This window comes from Globicephala melas, chromosome X (genome assembly GCF_963455315.2).
Source record: "Globicephala melas chromosome X, mGloMel1.2, whole genome shotgun sequence".
In the NCBI taxonomy this organism is placed as follows: domain Eukaryota; kingdom Metazoa; phylum Chordata; class Mammalia; order Artiodactyla; family Delphinidae; genus Globicephala; species Globicephala melas.
Window position 1 is genome coordinate 81,793,079 of NC_083335.1, and position 16,566 is coordinate 81,809,644.

At 42.9% G+C, this 16,566-nt stretch overlaps 1 protein-coding gene across 3 annotated transcripts in view; it reads left to right on the forward strand.

Annotated features, from left to right (window-relative positions):
* The window catches only part of SMC1A (structural maintenance of chromosomes 1A), a 47,550-nt gene that overhangs the window by 8,262 nt on the left and 22,722 nt on the right, over positions 1 to 16,566 (forward strand). For all 3 annotated transcript variants that reach the window (XM_060292947.2, XM_060292948.2, XM_030851017.2), the window contains exons 9-19: positions 115 to 322; positions 1,655 to 1,840; positions 1,934 to 2,113; positions 2,214 to 2,360; positions 2,456 to 2,593; positions 3,575 to 3,691; positions 3,798 to 3,904; positions 7,024 to 7,165; positions 9,138 to 9,283; positions 9,375 to 9,528; positions 10,576 to 10,686. In XM_060292947.2, the coding sequence (XP_060148930.1) occupies positions 115 to 322; positions 1,655 to 1,840; positions 1,934 to 2,113; positions 2,214 to 2,360; positions 2,456 to 2,593; positions 3,575 to 3,691; positions 3,798 to 3,904; positions 7,024 to 7,165; positions 9,138 to 9,283; positions 9,375 to 9,528; positions 10,576 to 10,686 (1,636 nt within the window). The remainder of the gene's footprint in view (positions 1 to 114; positions 323 to 1,654; positions 1,841 to 1,933; positions 2,114 to 2,213; positions 2,361 to 2,455; positions 2,594 to 3,574; positions 3,692 to 3,797; positions 3,905 to 7,023; positions 7,166 to 9,137; positions 9,284 to 9,374; positions 9,529 to 10,575; positions 10,687 to 16,566) is intronic.

The following is a 16,566-nucleotide window of genomic DNA, read 5'->3' on the forward strand; positions in this document are numbered from 1 at the left end:
TTCTTGTGAACCCTTCCTGTCCTACCTCTCTCCAGGCAGGACCCACAGAGTCCCTCTCGGCCAGGAATATTTTCTGGCCAGCCAGGGTAACCCTTGTGTTTCCTTACTTTGTAGGCAGTCCCTCGAGGAGCAGAAGAAGCTAGAGGGGGAGCTGACAGAGGAGGTGGAGATGGCCAAGCGGCGAATTGATGAGATCAATAAGGAGCTGAACCAGGTGATGGAGCAGCTGGGGGATGCACGCATTGACCGCCAGGAGAGCAGCCGCCAACAGCGTAAGGCAGAAATTATGGAAAGCATCAAGCGCCTGTACCCTGGCTCTGTGGTAAGAGTGGAGAGGGAACTCATTTCCTGAGCACTTACTTTCACACTCACTGTCAGATAATTTTCACAGCAGCCCTGTGAGGACAGGATTGCTAATCCCATTTTTACAGCTAGGGAAACTGAGGGTCAGAGAGGTTAAATGACTTGCTCAAAACAGTATAGCTTATAAGTATAAGAACTGCAATTCAGAGACTTCCCTGGTGGGGCAGTGGTTAAGAATCCGCCTGCCAGTGCAGGGGACACAGGTTCGATCTCTGGTCCAGGAAGATCCCACATGCCTCAGAGCAACTAAGCCCGTGCGCCACAACTACTGAGCCTGCGCTCTAGAGCCCGAGCGCCACAACTCCTGAAGCCCGCGTGCTTTGAGCCCGTCCGCAACAAAAGAAGCCACCGCAGTGAGAAGCCTATGCGCCGCAACGAAGAGTAGTCCTCGCTCACCACAGCTAGAGAAACCCTGCGTGCAGCAATGAAGACCCAACACAGCCAAACTAAATAAAATTTAAAAAAAGAAAAAAAAACTGCAGTTCAGACCCAACTTGTTCTGATTCTTAACCTCGTGTTCTTTGCATCACACCAGTTGTATCTTCCTGAAAGTTTTGTCTTGCTTGTGTCCACTCCTTTGTGGGAGGTGGGGAAACTGGAGAGGGCTTTGGGAAGGGAAGGGGCCACAGGGCAGGAATTAGCTCCCAGGAAGTAGCTCTGTGCAGGCTTCAGTATGAGCTTCTTTGGCATGTAACAACCAGCTCATTCACTAGGCTTTATCAGATCTCTTGGCCTCTTAAACCAAATCCTGAGTCCCCAGATTCCCTAAATATTATTCCTCTATTGCTGTAATTCCATCCCTGGGTTCAACTTAATTGAGTTCCACAACTATTTCCTGATCTTTCCTATAGACACTGCTGGGGAGTTGATAAGGAGGAGTTAGGCTCAGTCACTGCCCTTAAAGATCTTACCCTTTATCTGATAGTTCTTAGGGAACCATGGTTGATTTGGGAGACATGGGGGAAGTGAACTGAACAAAGAGATTTACTTTGCTGGGTGTTTGTGAGAGTTTGATATAATGCATATAGGGTCTCTGGCATAATGCCTGGGGTGGCAGTGGTCTGCGAAATGGTAAAAGTGAGGTTTAGAAAGATGATTTTTGGATTCAGACATGACTGCCTGAAGTTGTTGTTGCTTTAAAGCCAGAGTAGGTTTTTCTTCCGTAGTGTGGGGGCTGTGTTCCTGATAGAAATTCTGACCTGCTCCCACCCCCTTCCAAGCTGGGAATTGGGGTTCCCAAGCCAGCTCCCAAAAGCCTCATGCTTCACTTTTCTCTTCTGACTTTCCCTAGTACGGCCGCCTCATTGACCTCTGCCAACCCACACAAAAGAAGTATCAGATTGCAGTAACCAAGGTTTTGGGTAAGAACATGGATGCCATTATCGTGGACTCAGAGAAGACAGGCCGGGACTGTATTCAGTATATCAAGGAGCAGCGTGGGGAGCCTGAGACCTTCTTGCCTCTTGATTACCTGGAGGTGAAGCTGGTGGTCATGGGGTCAGGGCAGTGTGAGAGGGCTGCTCCTCCTAGCCCTCCGTGTTCTGCCACTTAACTGAGCTTCTTCTCACAGGTGAAACCTACAGATGAGAAACTCCGGGAGCTGAAGGGGGCCAAGCTGGTGATTGACGTTATTCGCTATGAGCCACCTCACATCAAAAAGGCCCTGCAGTACGCTTGTGGCAATGCCCTTGTCTGTGACAATGTGGAGGATGCCCGCCGCATTGCCTTTGGAGGCCACCAGCGCCACAAGGTATGGATTCCCTTGCCCATATTGGAGCTGGACAGGCTTAGTATTGGCAATTCCTCTGTTTAGCTTCTCCCCTCTCCTCTCTTCTCCCTGCTGTGTGTAGACAGTGGCACTGGATGGGACCCTGTTCCAGAAGTCAGGGGTGATCTCTGGCGGGGCTAGTGATCTGAAGGCCAAGGCCCGGCGCTGGGATGAGAAAGCAGTAGACAAGTTGAAAGAGAAGAAAGAGCGGTTGACAGAAGAGCTGAAGGTAAGCCATAGGCAGGGCTGTCCCTAGGAATGGGGGTCCGAAGCCCAGGCCAGCCGGCCACCTTCTTACCACCTAGCCCCTCTCGTCCACTTTAGGAGCAGATGAAGGCAAAGCGGAAAGAGGCAGAACTACGTCAGGTGCAGTCTCAGGCCCACGGACTGCAGATGCGGCTCAAGTACTCACAGAGTGACCTAGAACAGACCAAGACACGACATCTGGCCCTGAATCTGCAGGTGGGGCCTGGCCTTCAGCCCTGTTTGCCAAAGGCCATCCTCACATTCCTGGCCTAGGTTTTTCTGGGGGTGGGGAACTTGTCCCACTTCCTTTGGGGAACTGCTTTGGGGAACCAGCCATAGCATAGAGTCAGACAAGCAGGGGTTCAGATCTTGGCTCTGTATGACATTAGGCAAGTTACTAAACCTCTGTGTTGTATCTGTTCAAATCTTTTGCTCATTTTTGTATTGGTTTGTAAGTTTTTTGAAAAATATATTCCAGAAACAATATCTTTGTCAAGCATATGTATTGCAAATACTCAAAAAACAAAACAAAACAGGAAAAAAAACAAAATAAACCTCTCAGTGTCAATTTTTTCATCTTAATCTGTAAAGTGGGAGGTAAAATTATAGGGTCCTTACAAAGATTGAATGAGTTAATATATGTGAAGTATTTAGAGTGATTCCTCATAGCCAGTGAATGTTCAGTAAATGTTAGGTGCTATTAACATAACTAATTCATTCAACAAATATTTGAGTTTCTTCTGAAAGTTTTCAAAGTGAGCTACAGATATTTCAGTCCCTGTGAGTGGGGGTACTTTTATAGATATATTAATGTGTTTGATTATGGGTGCTTCCCCAGCTAACCCTGGAGGTGTTATGTAATATGTAGTATATGTATCATTTTTCTAAAATCAAAAAGTCTGAATTCCAAAACATATCTGGCCCCAGGGGTTATTGATGAGGGAGTGTGGGCCTGTAAGTAATGATGTTTACTGTGTGCCCAGCCTTTTGGATTGAAGCTGGCTGACTAGAGACCAGGGAGGAAGCCATGTGATGGTCCAAGTGAGAGATGATGCAGCCTTAACAGCAGTGCTAAGTCAGGTTCTCTCAGCATGTGGCGAGTTAGCCCTTTTTGTCCATGGGGCCAGTATACTCAGGGTGGCTCTTTTTCTCCAAGGATCCTGGTCTCTTTTGTCCTCTCAACCCTGTTTCCTTCAGGAAAAGTCCAAGCTGGAGAGTGAGCTAGCCAACTTTGGGCCTCGAATCAATGATATCAAGAGGATCATCCAGAGTCGAGAGAGGGAAATGAAAGACTTGAAGGAGAAGATGAACCAGGTTGGTAGAGGATGAGCCATGCCAGCATGTGCATCAGGGCAGGACTGAGGCTGGAAGCAGCACTCTGACCCAGAGGTCCTTTTCTCTCCCTTGCTTCTCCCCTCAGGTAGAGGATGAGGTATTTGAAGAGTTTTGTCGGGAGATTGGTGTGCGCAACATCCGGGAGTTTGAGGAAGAGAAGGTGAAGCGGCAGAATGAAATCGCCAAGAAGCGGTAGGTGGAAGTGTGGTTAGAAGGGGAGACTGGGGTGCCCTTGAGCCCCTAGCCTGACATCTGGGAAGTCAAATGCCATCGTAAGGCAGGGAGCAGCTTTTACAGCGATGGGCATTTATGGTAGGTCAGCCTTAACAGGGACATCATGGAAGCATGTGGCACAGTATAGGGATTAAGAGTACCAGCTTTAAACGTGGTTTACCTGGGTTAAAATCCCAGCTCCATGGTTCATTTATCTTGGGCAGTGACTTGACCTCTCTAAGCCCTAGTTTCCTTATGCGTCAAGTGGGATAATTGTGATACCTATCACATAGAATTGTTGGGGTGGATCAGAGGTTGGGCTTAATCCTTATAAAGTATTTAGCATGATACTTTGCACCTACTAAGAGCAATAGGTATTAGCTTTTTTTTTTTCTGGTTGCGCCATGTGGCTTGCAGGATCTCAGTTTCCCAACCAGGGATTGAACTTGGGCCATGGCAGTGAAAGCACTGAATCCTAACCACTAGACCACCAGGGAACTCCCAATAGATATTAGCTTTTATTATTGTCATTGTCCTGATGGGTGATGTGGGAGAGGAGGACCAAAGTTCTAGGTTGGAAGAATAGTAAGAACAAAGCAAGTTTCTCCTTTCTTTCCCACTTTAGTTTATTCATTTGTTCAACAAACCTTGTTTGAATACCTACTTGTGCCCAGTTGTCCTGTGCTAGGTATTGGAGAGGGTGGGGAGATGAGGGTAAGATAGATGAACATGACACAGTCTCTCTGAAGGAGGTCACCCCCTGGACCCAGGGCTTCAGTCAGCAGTTCGTCTAGCCCATCACCCATACAGTAACTGTTCATTGCTCTCCTACCCCCAAGTCAGGCTCAAGGGATATAGAATTGAATCAGAGACTGTTCCTGTCCTCAGGGAGTTTTGGAGTAATGAGGGAGACAAACAAGTAGATCAGCAGTTTCAGAATGATGCTGTACTTGAGGTAGATAGAAAATACAGAGGAAAATGTTCAAGGAGCTGCAAATCAACAAAAGGAAAAATAAAAACCTAGAGACCCAGTAGAATAATGGAGAGAGGATGTATTAGCATTTCATGGAAAGAGAAGCTCGAATGGCTAATAACTGTGAATTGATGTTCCATCTCATTCCTAATTAGAGAAAATGCGAATTAAAACAATCTAGCAGTATTTGGTGAAAATAAGTCTACACGAGCCCAATGACTTAGCAAAGCCACTCCTGAGTCTATATCCCAGAGAGGGTCTTAGCCACAGGGTGACAAAGAGACACATTCAAAGTTGTTCATCTTGGCATAATTTGTAATAGTGGGACATAGGTGGCAATGTAGACGGCCATCACTGCAGAGAAGTATAAGTTAAATGTGATGACTATACAGACTATGGAATACTGTGTAGCAGTTCAGACAAGAACTAGATTTACAGGCAGTAATAGGATAAATTTATAACACTGTACATTTGTATAAATTTAAAAACAAAACATTTTACAAGGATATGCATTTTTAAGGTTATATACGTACGTATGTATGTGTGTGTATGTATGTGTGTGTATGTATGTCTGTATGTCACTTTGGTGTACATGCTCACTGTAGGGAAGATAATAGGAGTAGAAATCAGATTGAACCAAAGGAGAAAAGGGAAAGGTCTTGTACAGACAGCGATCGTAAGTGTTTTATGGACTATGGGGTATGATTACACCAAAAAGGGAGGAACCCAACAAATTGTAATAGAAACTAAGAACCTGCTCACAATCGTGAAGAAAGGTTTTATAGACCAAGGAGTGATGAACTGGAGACCTGTAGAGTGAGTAGGATTTAGCCAACCAGGCAGTAGACAGAAGAAAGGAGTTCCAAGCAGTGAGAACAGCATGCGCAGAGGTGTGAGAGAGCATACTATGTTCTGCAAACTAAGTATTGAATGTCTGGAGCAGAAAAATGGGGTCAGGAGGAAGGCGGAGGTGTTGGAGAGGTCAGCAGGGGCCAGATCACAGAAGGCTTTGTGAGTCACGCTTAGGAGATTGAACTTAAAATTGCATAGCTCAAAATTATAGAGTTAATTACATTCCATTTGGATTATAGTGACTAATAGGTTTAAGCTGCTAGCATGACATCTGGCAGCATCTGTCACACCATATTGGGGGGTGGAGGGACAGTTGGAAGTTAGACCGGCCTGTCCTGCTAGTATCTGCATATGCTGGTTACATACTCTTGAGTTTCTATAGAGATGGGGAGGAGGGAACTAGCAGAAATCTATTTTCTCCATTTTTTTTTTTTTTTTTTTTTTTACTACCCAAGCTCTGCCCTTTAGAGATTCTGGAATGTTGGGGCAGGGGTGTATGCGGGGGTTTGGGGGTAGTTGGAAAGAGTGAAAGCCCATGAACTGAATATGAACTGAATACAGCCAGTATACCTGGAGATGGTGATGATAACTAAAATTTGTTGAGTGCTTACTGTGTACCAGGCATGGTTCTAAAGACTTTATACATATTAACTCCCAATAACTCTGAGGTAAGTACTATTATTATTTCCATTTTTCAGGTGAGGAAACAGGCATGGAGAGTATGACTAACTTGTCTGAGATTCATTACTAGTAAATGGCAGAGTTGAGATGCCAGTCCCCTTATCCCACCACATTATATTGCAAGGATGCCAGGAGAAGAAACCCAGATTTTGGTGTTTACACCTGGGATCTAATCTCACTTTGCCAGCTCTGTGGCCTTGGGCAAGGTCTTTTACCTCTTGGCCCAAGTTTCCTCATTTGTAAAATTAGGATAATAATGCCTTCTTGTGGAGCTGTTCATTAGAGGATTAGAGGTAATGTATGTAAATTACATAGAAGCTTAATAAATAGGAATTATCATAGCTGGTGGGTTCAGGTGGACCTTTTTGTGCCTCCTTCTAGGAACTCAGAATGAAGGCTCCAGTGTTTAAAGGAGGATTCATGGAGTTTGGCCCAATCTCCTCTGCCTTGTGCCATATCTACAAAGCGAGGCCAAGGAACTTAGTTCTGTAACTTCAGGGGACAGTTTTATGTGGATGAGCTGAGTGGTGACTAAAATTCAGCAGTAACTGTGTCCCTGTGCCCTAGGCCTAGTTCTCCTTTCTCCCCACAGTTTGGAGTTCGAGAATCAGAAGACTCGCTTGGGCATCCAATTGGATTTTGAAAAGAACCAACTGAAGGAGGACCAGGATAAAGTACACATGTGGGAGCAGACAGTGAAAAAAGATGAAAATGAGATAGAAAAGCTCAAAAAGGTAAGGAAGGAGACCATGAAAAACTAAACTAAAAGCTAAGAGGAAAAATTGGAAGAGATAATATCCATACTTTATAAAGCCCTCTTCTAAATAAGAAAAACACCAAGACCTAAATAGGGAGAAAAAATGAGTAAGTGGCACAAACAGTTCAAGAAGAGATTCAAATAACCCATAAACACGTATATATAATTTAGCCTTAGTAGAAATCAAAGGAATGCAAATTAAAACAATTATGTGTAATTTGTTTCCTATCACATCACCCAAGATTTTTTTTTTTTTAAAAAAGGATACTGGCCATGATGCACAAAACCAGCATTCTTAGGCCATATGGCACCATGCATTGAGAGTCTTCAGAACACATTTCTCCTCAGTAATACATGAGGAAATCCAAAATGCTGGCACATAGGTTGATGTTTTTGTTTTTTGTTTTGTTATTTATTTATTTATTTATTTGGTTGTGCCGGGTCTTAGTTGCAGCAGGCGGGCTCCTTAGTTCTGGCATGCGAACTTAGTTGCGGCATGCGTGTAGTATCTAGTTCCCTGACCAGGGATTGAACCCAGGCCCCCTGCATTGGGAGTGTGGAGTCTTATCCACTGCACCACCAGGGAGGTCCCCCAGGTTGTTTATTTTTTAATTTTTAAAAAATTATTATTATTATTTTTTTAATATTTTGGCTGCTTTGGGTCTTCATTGCTGCACATGGGCTTTCTCTAGTTGTGGCAAGCAGGGGCTGCTCTTCGTTGCGGTGCGTGGGCTTCTCATTGCGGTGGCTTCTCTTGGTGTGAAGCACAGGCTCTAGGCGAGCAGGCTTCAGTAGTTGTGGCACACGGGCTCAGTAGTTGTGGCTCCTGGGCTCTAGAGCACAGGCTCAGTAGTTGTGGCACATGGGCTTAGTTGCTCTGCGGCATGTGGGATCTTCCCGGACCAGGGCTTGAACCCGTGTGCCTTGCGTTGGCAGGCGGACTCTTAACCACTGTGCCACCAGGGAAGCCCTGTATATTATTTCTTATGAGCCATTTGAGAGGAAGTTGCAGATATGTCCCCTTCTGTGACTTTCAGATCAAAATGAAAACATTCTCCTTTAAAAAAAAATCAGAACATAATAGGTAAGATGACAGTCCCCTTTGACTGACCACTCTCAATCCCAGTCCCCTTACTCTTCCTGGGGCTAATCTCACGTAGGGTGTATTCTTCCAGACCTTATAGGCATTTACTTAAATACTTTTTTTTTTTTTACTTTTTTTTTTTTTGCGGTATGCGGGCCTCTCACTGTTGTGGCCTCTCCCGTTGCGGAGCACAGGCTCCGGACGCGCAGGCTCAGCGGCCATGGCTCACGGGCTCAGCCGCTCCGTGGCATGTGGGATCTTCCCGGAGCGGGGCACGAACCTGTGTCCCCTGCATCGGCAGGCAGACTCTCAACCATTGCACCACCAGGGAAGCCCTACTTAAATACTTTTGCATTCATATATATGTACTCATGGAAAGTACACAGTATTGTTTTTGTGGGTGTTTTAAAAACATTGATGTTATTGCTCATGACAGTAGTCTTGGTGTGGAAAAGATGCTTAAATAACATTAAGTCAGAATATAGACTTTTAATTACAATCTAGTCTCAACTATGTAGACCTGTCCATAAGTAATGCTGAGGGGAAATAGGCTAAATGTTAATTGGTTCTCTCTGGCTGGTGGGATTACAAGTAATTTCTTATTTTCCTCCTACTTCATACTTTTCCTATACTTTGAAGTTTTCTACAGCAGGCAACTTGTATATTGGGGTAAGGGGAGGTCAACAAAATAATTTGGAAGAAGGTAAAAGAACTCAGAGGGGTGATGGGGTTTGTAAAAGCAGAGCTCATTGAAGACAGATTCCAGCAAACTGTCTGGTGGAAAGGGTGGGGACAATGGGAGAAGATCCCAAGGTGAGCTGGGGAAAGCCTTCACTTCTTGTCCTGTTCACCGTGCTGGGACCAGGAGGAGCAAAGACACATGAAGATCATAGATGAGACCATGGCCCAGCTACAAGACCTGAAGAATCAGCACCTGGCCAAGAAGTCAGAGGTGAATGACAAGAACCATGAGATGGAGGAGATTCGTAAGAAACTGGGGGGCGCCAACAAGTGAGTGGGTTCAGGCCTGGGCCTGGGGGAAGTACGTAGTACGGGCAGCTTGCTGGATTTGGGTCTCACCTATCTCCTTGGATCTTCTTAGGGAAATGACCCATTTACAGAAGGAGGTGACAGCCATTGAGACCAAGCTTGAACAGAAACGCAGTGACCGCCACAACCTGCTACAGGCCTGCAAGATGCAGGACATCAAGTTGCCACTGTCTAAGGGCACCATGGACGATATTAGTCAGGAAGAGGTGAGTATTAAGGCTGGTGGTGGGTGTGGGCTGTGAATAACATAACCAGGAATGGGGGATGAAGGTGGCTAGGGAGGGCAGGTGAGAGAGAGAAAAGGATGGTGGTTGCAGGTGGTGAGAGACAAAAGGAGGGATGCAGGGGAGATGAGGCAGGGTGAGGCTGTGAAGGCAGGTGAGGTGAAAGGTAATAGCCTTGGTGTGAGAGGGAAGTTGTTGGGGGTAGGGCTGCATGTCAGTAGGTGGTGAGGGAGGTAAGCCAGGAGAAGAGGAAGTCATTCATTAACCTTAGGGACTTGAGCTAAGATAGTTCCAGCAGGTGATGGATACTGGTAGGAGTGGGAATTGAGGGACATTAGCCAAGAGCAAAGGAAGGTGGAATTGAGGGACCTGAGGGATGGTAACTTAGCTGCAGTGAGGGAGGTTGGCCAAGAGAGAGTTGGGTAAGGGACATCAGCAATACAGAGGTGATGAAGCTTAGTTATGGGAAAGGGAGGGACACCAGCCAATAGAAGAGCCAAGGCATTTTATCCACTGGAAGTGAAGCTTGGTAGCAAGGGGGTGGGAATGTTAACTGAGAGGAGGTTTGCAGATATCTTGTCTTTGACCTGAACATGTATTTCAGTCCCACATGTCTTTCTCCCTCCTTTCTTCCCAAATAGCATTTCCATTTAATTCAGCAAAATATTTTGAACACTGGCAGTGTGCCAGGCATCATGGTAGCATGTGATATAATTACTCCTAATCCTAAGCACAGCCCTGCCAGGCAGGCATCGTCCTGTGTTACAGATGAGGGTTTGTGTGTTTAAATGAGGATTCAAGCAACAGCATGGCTTGCCCAGGGTCACACGGTTAGTCAGCGGTAGAGCCCAATTTTGAACTCAGATCTTTCTGCTGTCAGAGCTGCTTTTCCTTTTGCCACAAGTACTTTCTAGCAAGGTGCTTCTCAAAGACATCGAAGGCTGCAAAGGAGCCCCTCAGCCCCCTCTAGAGGAGCAAGTGCTCTTATGGCCATTCGGGTCCATTTGACTCTCCCTCTCGCCATTGCAGGGTAGCTCCCAGGGGGAGGATTCAGTGAGTGGCTCCCAACGAACTTCCAATATCTATGCACGAGAGGCCCTCATCGAGATTGACTACGGCGACCTGTGTGAGGATCTGAAGGTGAGGCTCAGCCTCGGGGAGTGGGTACATCCTCCCAGCTGTCCAGAGAGAGGGTCAGCTCATCTGGGGGCCCTGTGGAGACAGACCATGTCTGGAAAGAGGGGCGAGCTGGCAAGGCGGGGCGGGGTGGAGTTGTGATCCATGGCTTCCCCCAATATGCACACACAGACACAGGCACATCTTCCGCCTCCACCCCCAGCTGCCCCCATCCCTGCCTGTTGCCAGTCTTCCCCTTCCACCTGTGTACACATCTCAGCCCAGATACACGGAGAACAGGCTCCTGTACAGTGAACAGATAGACCTCGGGGGTTCCTCAGGGCTCTGTCCCAGGCATCCTTTCCTTCTCATTTGGCGTGCTCTCATCCTGGGTGTCTCCTCTACTCCCCTGGCTTCAGCTGCCATCTCTGTGCTAGGGCCCACAGGTACCTCAAACCCCAGCCTTCCTCCCCAAATCGGCCTCTTCTCTTCAGTGCCAGCCCCAGGTTCAAACCAGAAATCTGAGCCTTGTCCTTAACTCTCTCTCTCACTTTGCATATTCAGTGAATTACCAAGCCCTGTCAATTCTACCTTCCAGATATCTACTGAATTCTACTTTTCTCTGTTTCCACTGTCTCTGTAGTTCAGGCTGCTTTCACCACTCACATGGACTACTGTAGGAGCCTTCTAAATAGTTTCTGATGCTTTCCAGTCTTTCCTTATAGCCAGGCAGGGGGACTTGATTTTTTTTTTTTTAACCTTTTTATTATGGAAAATTTCAAACAGATACAGAAGTAGAGAGAATGATACAATGAACCCCAGGTACCCATCATCCAGCTTCAATAATTAGCAACATATGGTCAATCCTGTTTTTTATACCCTTCCCCCTCCTGATTGGCACATTTTAAATCAAATTCTAGATATTCCATTCATAATTACCTCAGTATATATCTCTAGGACTCCTTTTTAAAAAATGTAACCATGATATTATACCAAAAAATTAGCACTAACTCTGTAATGTCACCTGATATTCAATAAATGTTTAGATTTCCATGAATGTCCCATAAATATCTTTTTTAAAAATATTTTTTCTGGGCTTCCCTGGTGGTGCAGTGGTTGAGAGTCCGCCTGCCGACGCAGGGGACACGGGTTCGTGCCCCAGTCCGGGAAGATCCCACATGCCGCGGAGCGGCTGGGCCCGTGAGCCATGGCCGCTGAGCCTGCGCGTCCGGAGGCTGTGCTCCGCAACGGGAGAGGCCACAACAGTGAGAGGCCCGCATACCGCAAAAAAAAAAAAAAAAAAAAAATTCTGTGTTTAAATCAGGATTCAAGTGAGGTCCATGTGTTAAAGTTGGTCTCTTATGGTCTATAACATTTTTTTATCCCTTTTTATTTTTTTCTTGCTATTTATGGAAGAAACTGGGTCATTGGTCTTGTACAATTTTCTATACTCTGAATTTGGCTGATTGTGTCCCATGATGTTTTTTAACATGTTCTTCCATCCTTGTGTTTCCTATAAACTGGTAGTTAAATCTGTGGTTTGATTGGATTCAGATTCATTTTTTATTTTTGGCAAGAATATATCTTAAGTGGTACCATGTACTCATGAACTTCCTTTTGCATCGCATCAGTAGACACTGAATGTCAGTTCTCTCTGTCTTTGTAATGGTGAGATTGATGAATGCTCAACACTACCTATGAAATATTCTTGCCAAAAACTCAAACAAGGATCTGATTAAGCTTTTATGTCCACCAATTATATGAAACACTGGTGCCAGAGGAACATGTTAAGTAAAAGCACAGGGATGCAGTTAACTAAATCTAGACTGTGGGAAACTCTAAAGGACAAAAGACCTGGTCTCTTCCATAAATAAATGGGAAGAAAGAAATGAACAGAAAGGGAGAACTTTTATAGGCTTATGAGACAAATCAACCAATTACAATGTGTGGCCTTCCCTTGAATCCATTGCAAAGAAAAGAGAGGCAGGGGAATTTATAGATTAAATGAGATTTAAGAGACGTATCAGCCAATTGTAATGTGGGCACCTTATTTGGAACCTGCTTTGAAAAAAACCTGTAAAAAAATTTTTATGTTAACACAATTGGGATGATTTGAACACTGACCAGATAGTTTATGATGTTCAGGAATTGCTGTTAATATCTTTAGGTGATAATGGTATTGTGGTTTTATTTTTAAAATGTCCTTACCTTTTACAACAGTGGTTCTCAATGGGTGGGGTAGATTTTGCCTCCCCAGGGGACATTTGGTAATGTCTGGAGATACTCTTGTCACAGCTAGTTGTCGCAACTGGGGCAGAGGTTGCTACCAGTATCCAGTGGGTAGACAACAGGGATGCTGCTAAACATCCTACAGTGCACAAAGGACAGCCCCCACAACAACAAATTATTTGGCTCAAAATATCATTAGTGCTGAGATGCAGAGACCCTGTTTTAGAGGTACATACTGAAGTATTTATGGATGAAACATTTGAGATTTGGTTTAAAATAGTTGAATATAGAAAGAAATTGGGTATAGATGGCAGAGTATTGGCCATGAGTTGATAATTACTGAAGCTGGGTACGTGGGGTTCATTGTATTATTCTCTGCATTTCTGTGAATGTTTAAAAATTTACGTAATGTAAAGTTAAAAAAGGAAAAACAATCATGATCACCATGTTCAGGTGTTGTTAGCCCCATCAATCTTATAAAGTTCCCTATCAGCCTTTCACAGCTGGTTTTAGCAGCTATTAATGAACGATCATTGCCTACATCTATTAAGGGCTGCAAAATGGTAATTTTCTGATTCTTTCATTCCTCCTACATTTATTAATTTGATTTCTAAAAAAGAACTTTCTCACATCAACTGTTTAGTTCCCTTGAAATTCAGTTAGTACAGAAAAGGTAGAATAAATACTTAATTCTTTGCCTTTATTTACTAGCTTTCAGAATGAGTTGGTTATCTTTGTAACCTTTAAAGTTAGTGACCAGTGAGGTTTCTAATTTATATTTATTATAAACTTAAGTGTTTAAATGTCTTTTGGTATGTTTCAGTCTATTTGGAGTCATTTTTCTTTTTGATATTCAAATTGTCCCATTCTTGGCCAGAGGGAGCCACTTCAAGTTGAGTTTTGCTATTGTTCTTATTAGATTTTTTATTATGGAAAATTTCATAGGCAGAAGTAAAATAGTACAGTGCTGTCTCATGTGGCCATCACCAGTTTTAGCAGTTAGCAACTCATGGCCAAACTTGTTTCATATGCACCCCCCCACACTCCATCCTCCCCTTCCCACCCCCAGGTTATTTAAAAAATTCTGGCCACCATGTCATTTCATTTGTAAATATTTCAGAATGTATCTCTATAAGAGAAAATTCTTAAAAATATTTAGAATCATTATCATACAAAAAACCCAATTACTTAACATTGGAGTTATATATTATTATATAATTCCTTAATAATAATATTATGATTAGTATTCACATTTCCCTGATTGTTATACACACACACTCACAGTTTGCTTGCTTGAACTGGGAGTCAAGTAAGATGAAAGAGAGATAGATGATTGATATAGTGATTGGTTGATGATGTCTCCTAAGTCTCATTTAATCCAAAAGTTCCCCCTCTGTCTGTTTTTATTTTTCTCTGCAATATTTACTGTTGTTGAAGAAATTCGCTCATTTCTCCTGAAGGATTTTCTACATTCTGTACTTTGTTGATTGTATCCTGTGGTTTTTAAAATGTTCCCCCAGAACAAAGCAAAAAAAAATAAGTTCTGCTGTCCCCCATAGTTCCTGTAAGTGGGTAGTTAGATGTAGATTAGTGCTGTTCAATAGAGATACAGTATCGCCCACATGTGTAACTTTTAAAACATGAAATTTAGTTTAATACTATATTTTGTTTAACCGAGTATATCCAAAAGAATGATCATTTCAATGTGTAAACAGTATAAAAATTATTGATGAGAAATTTAACCATCTCTGTACTAAGTCTTCAAAATTCATTATCTATTTTAAGCTTCCAGCACATCTCAATTTGGATGCTAAATTTTACTCAGAAATACTTGATCTGTATTTAGATATCCTAAAATTTACAATTGAAAAAGGAGAACCACATACCCAAGTTGTTCCAAATATACTTAGAAGTTTTGTAGTAACTGAATTGAGTATCAGTTTTTAAATTTAAATTAGCTAGCATTCAGTAAAATTAAAACTTTAGTTCCTCAGTCACACCAGCTGCATTTTTCATGCTCAGTAGTAACATGTGGCTTGTGACCACTGTATTGGACAGCTCAGATCTAGAGGTTTGATTAGATTCAAGTTTTGGGGTTTATTTTGGTCAAGACTACTTCATATGACGTCATTACTTCCATCAGGAGGTTTATAATGTCTGGTCATTGGCTCTTTTTGTGTGGCTTGCAGCCATGATGATTATTGCCTAGATCCATTACATAATTTGTCAGGGGTTGCAAAATGGTCATCTTATTCTATCATTTCTTTATTAGCTGAAATACTGTAAAGAGATTTCCTCCGTCAATTATTTGGTTACCCTGAGGTAGTTTGTATAGGAAAGGCAGGATATATATGGCTTGATTCTTTCCCTTTATTTACCAGTTTATAAAATAATGAGTTGGTTCTTTGGCATTCTCAAGATTTGTCCACTGAGTTGTTTTCATGTTATTATGAACTTAAGGATTTAAACACATTTGATGTGTTGCACTCTTGTGGTTATTATCCTTCTCATTGCATAAAGGTGTTGTATCTTCGGCCAGTGGGAACTCGTTCAAGTTGGCTTCTGAATAATTTTGACACAACTCTTGTAGTCTTTTTTTTTTTTTTTTGGCTGTGCCGCGTGGCATGTGAGATCTTAGTTCCCTGACCAGGGATTGAACCCGCCCCCCCGTATTGGAAGGCAGATTCTTAACCACTGGACCACCAGGGAAGTCCCCTCTTGTAGTCTTTGATATCTTCCTTGCTTTCTCGTATGTCCAGGCTCATCCTTTACGTTTCCCACCCCAGATCTGGAATTAGCCATTTCTCTGAGAAGCTCTGACTTCTTTTAGTAGGGAATGCTATTATTTAGCAACTACCATCTGGACACTGGAATGTTCATGACTGCTTGGTTGCTCGGTGCTTCTAGAACTTTTCAGTAGACTGGGCTACAAAATGCATTTTTTATTTGAGGGAAAAATGTATCATGAGTTCATATTGATACTTCCAATTGAAATTGTAATTTTCACAGTTTAACATTGATTTTATGTTTGAGTTTCCAATTATTCTTGCTAAAAATCTGGTTTCTAGCAAGTATTCAATGGTATATTTACTTTAGCCTATCATATATGTAGAAACTCATAATAAGATATTATTAGTAACAATTCAATTATTGAATGCTATTTAAGATTTCCTTGATGCTAATGGCTCATTAAGCTAATGGCTCATTGAGCATGGATAGTCGTGTTCCTATGTTTTAAAGTGATTTGAAAGAATCTTCTGAGTGTTTAACCAGCTAATATATAGTCAGACTTCTTTTGTTTAGTTTTCAATTTTTAAAGGATTTTGCTTTTTACTATTCTCCTTTATTTTTTCCAAGTTTAATTTTGAAACTTTTCAAACCTACAAGAAAAACTGAAAGAATAGTACAGTTGAACACCCATATGCCTTTCACCTTAGATTGACCAATGGACATTTTCCCAGTTTGCTTTCTCTCTTATCTCTCGACTCTCTCCCTCCCTCTGTACTGCACACTTTTTTTGTTTTTGCTGAACCTTTTGAAGGAAGTTGTAGACTTCAGCTCTAAATTCTTCAGCATGCTGGAGCAAGGGATTCTCCTCCATAACCACAGTTCAATTTTATACCTAAGAAAATTAATAATTTTATGTCTAATATTCCACCCATATTCAAATTTTCC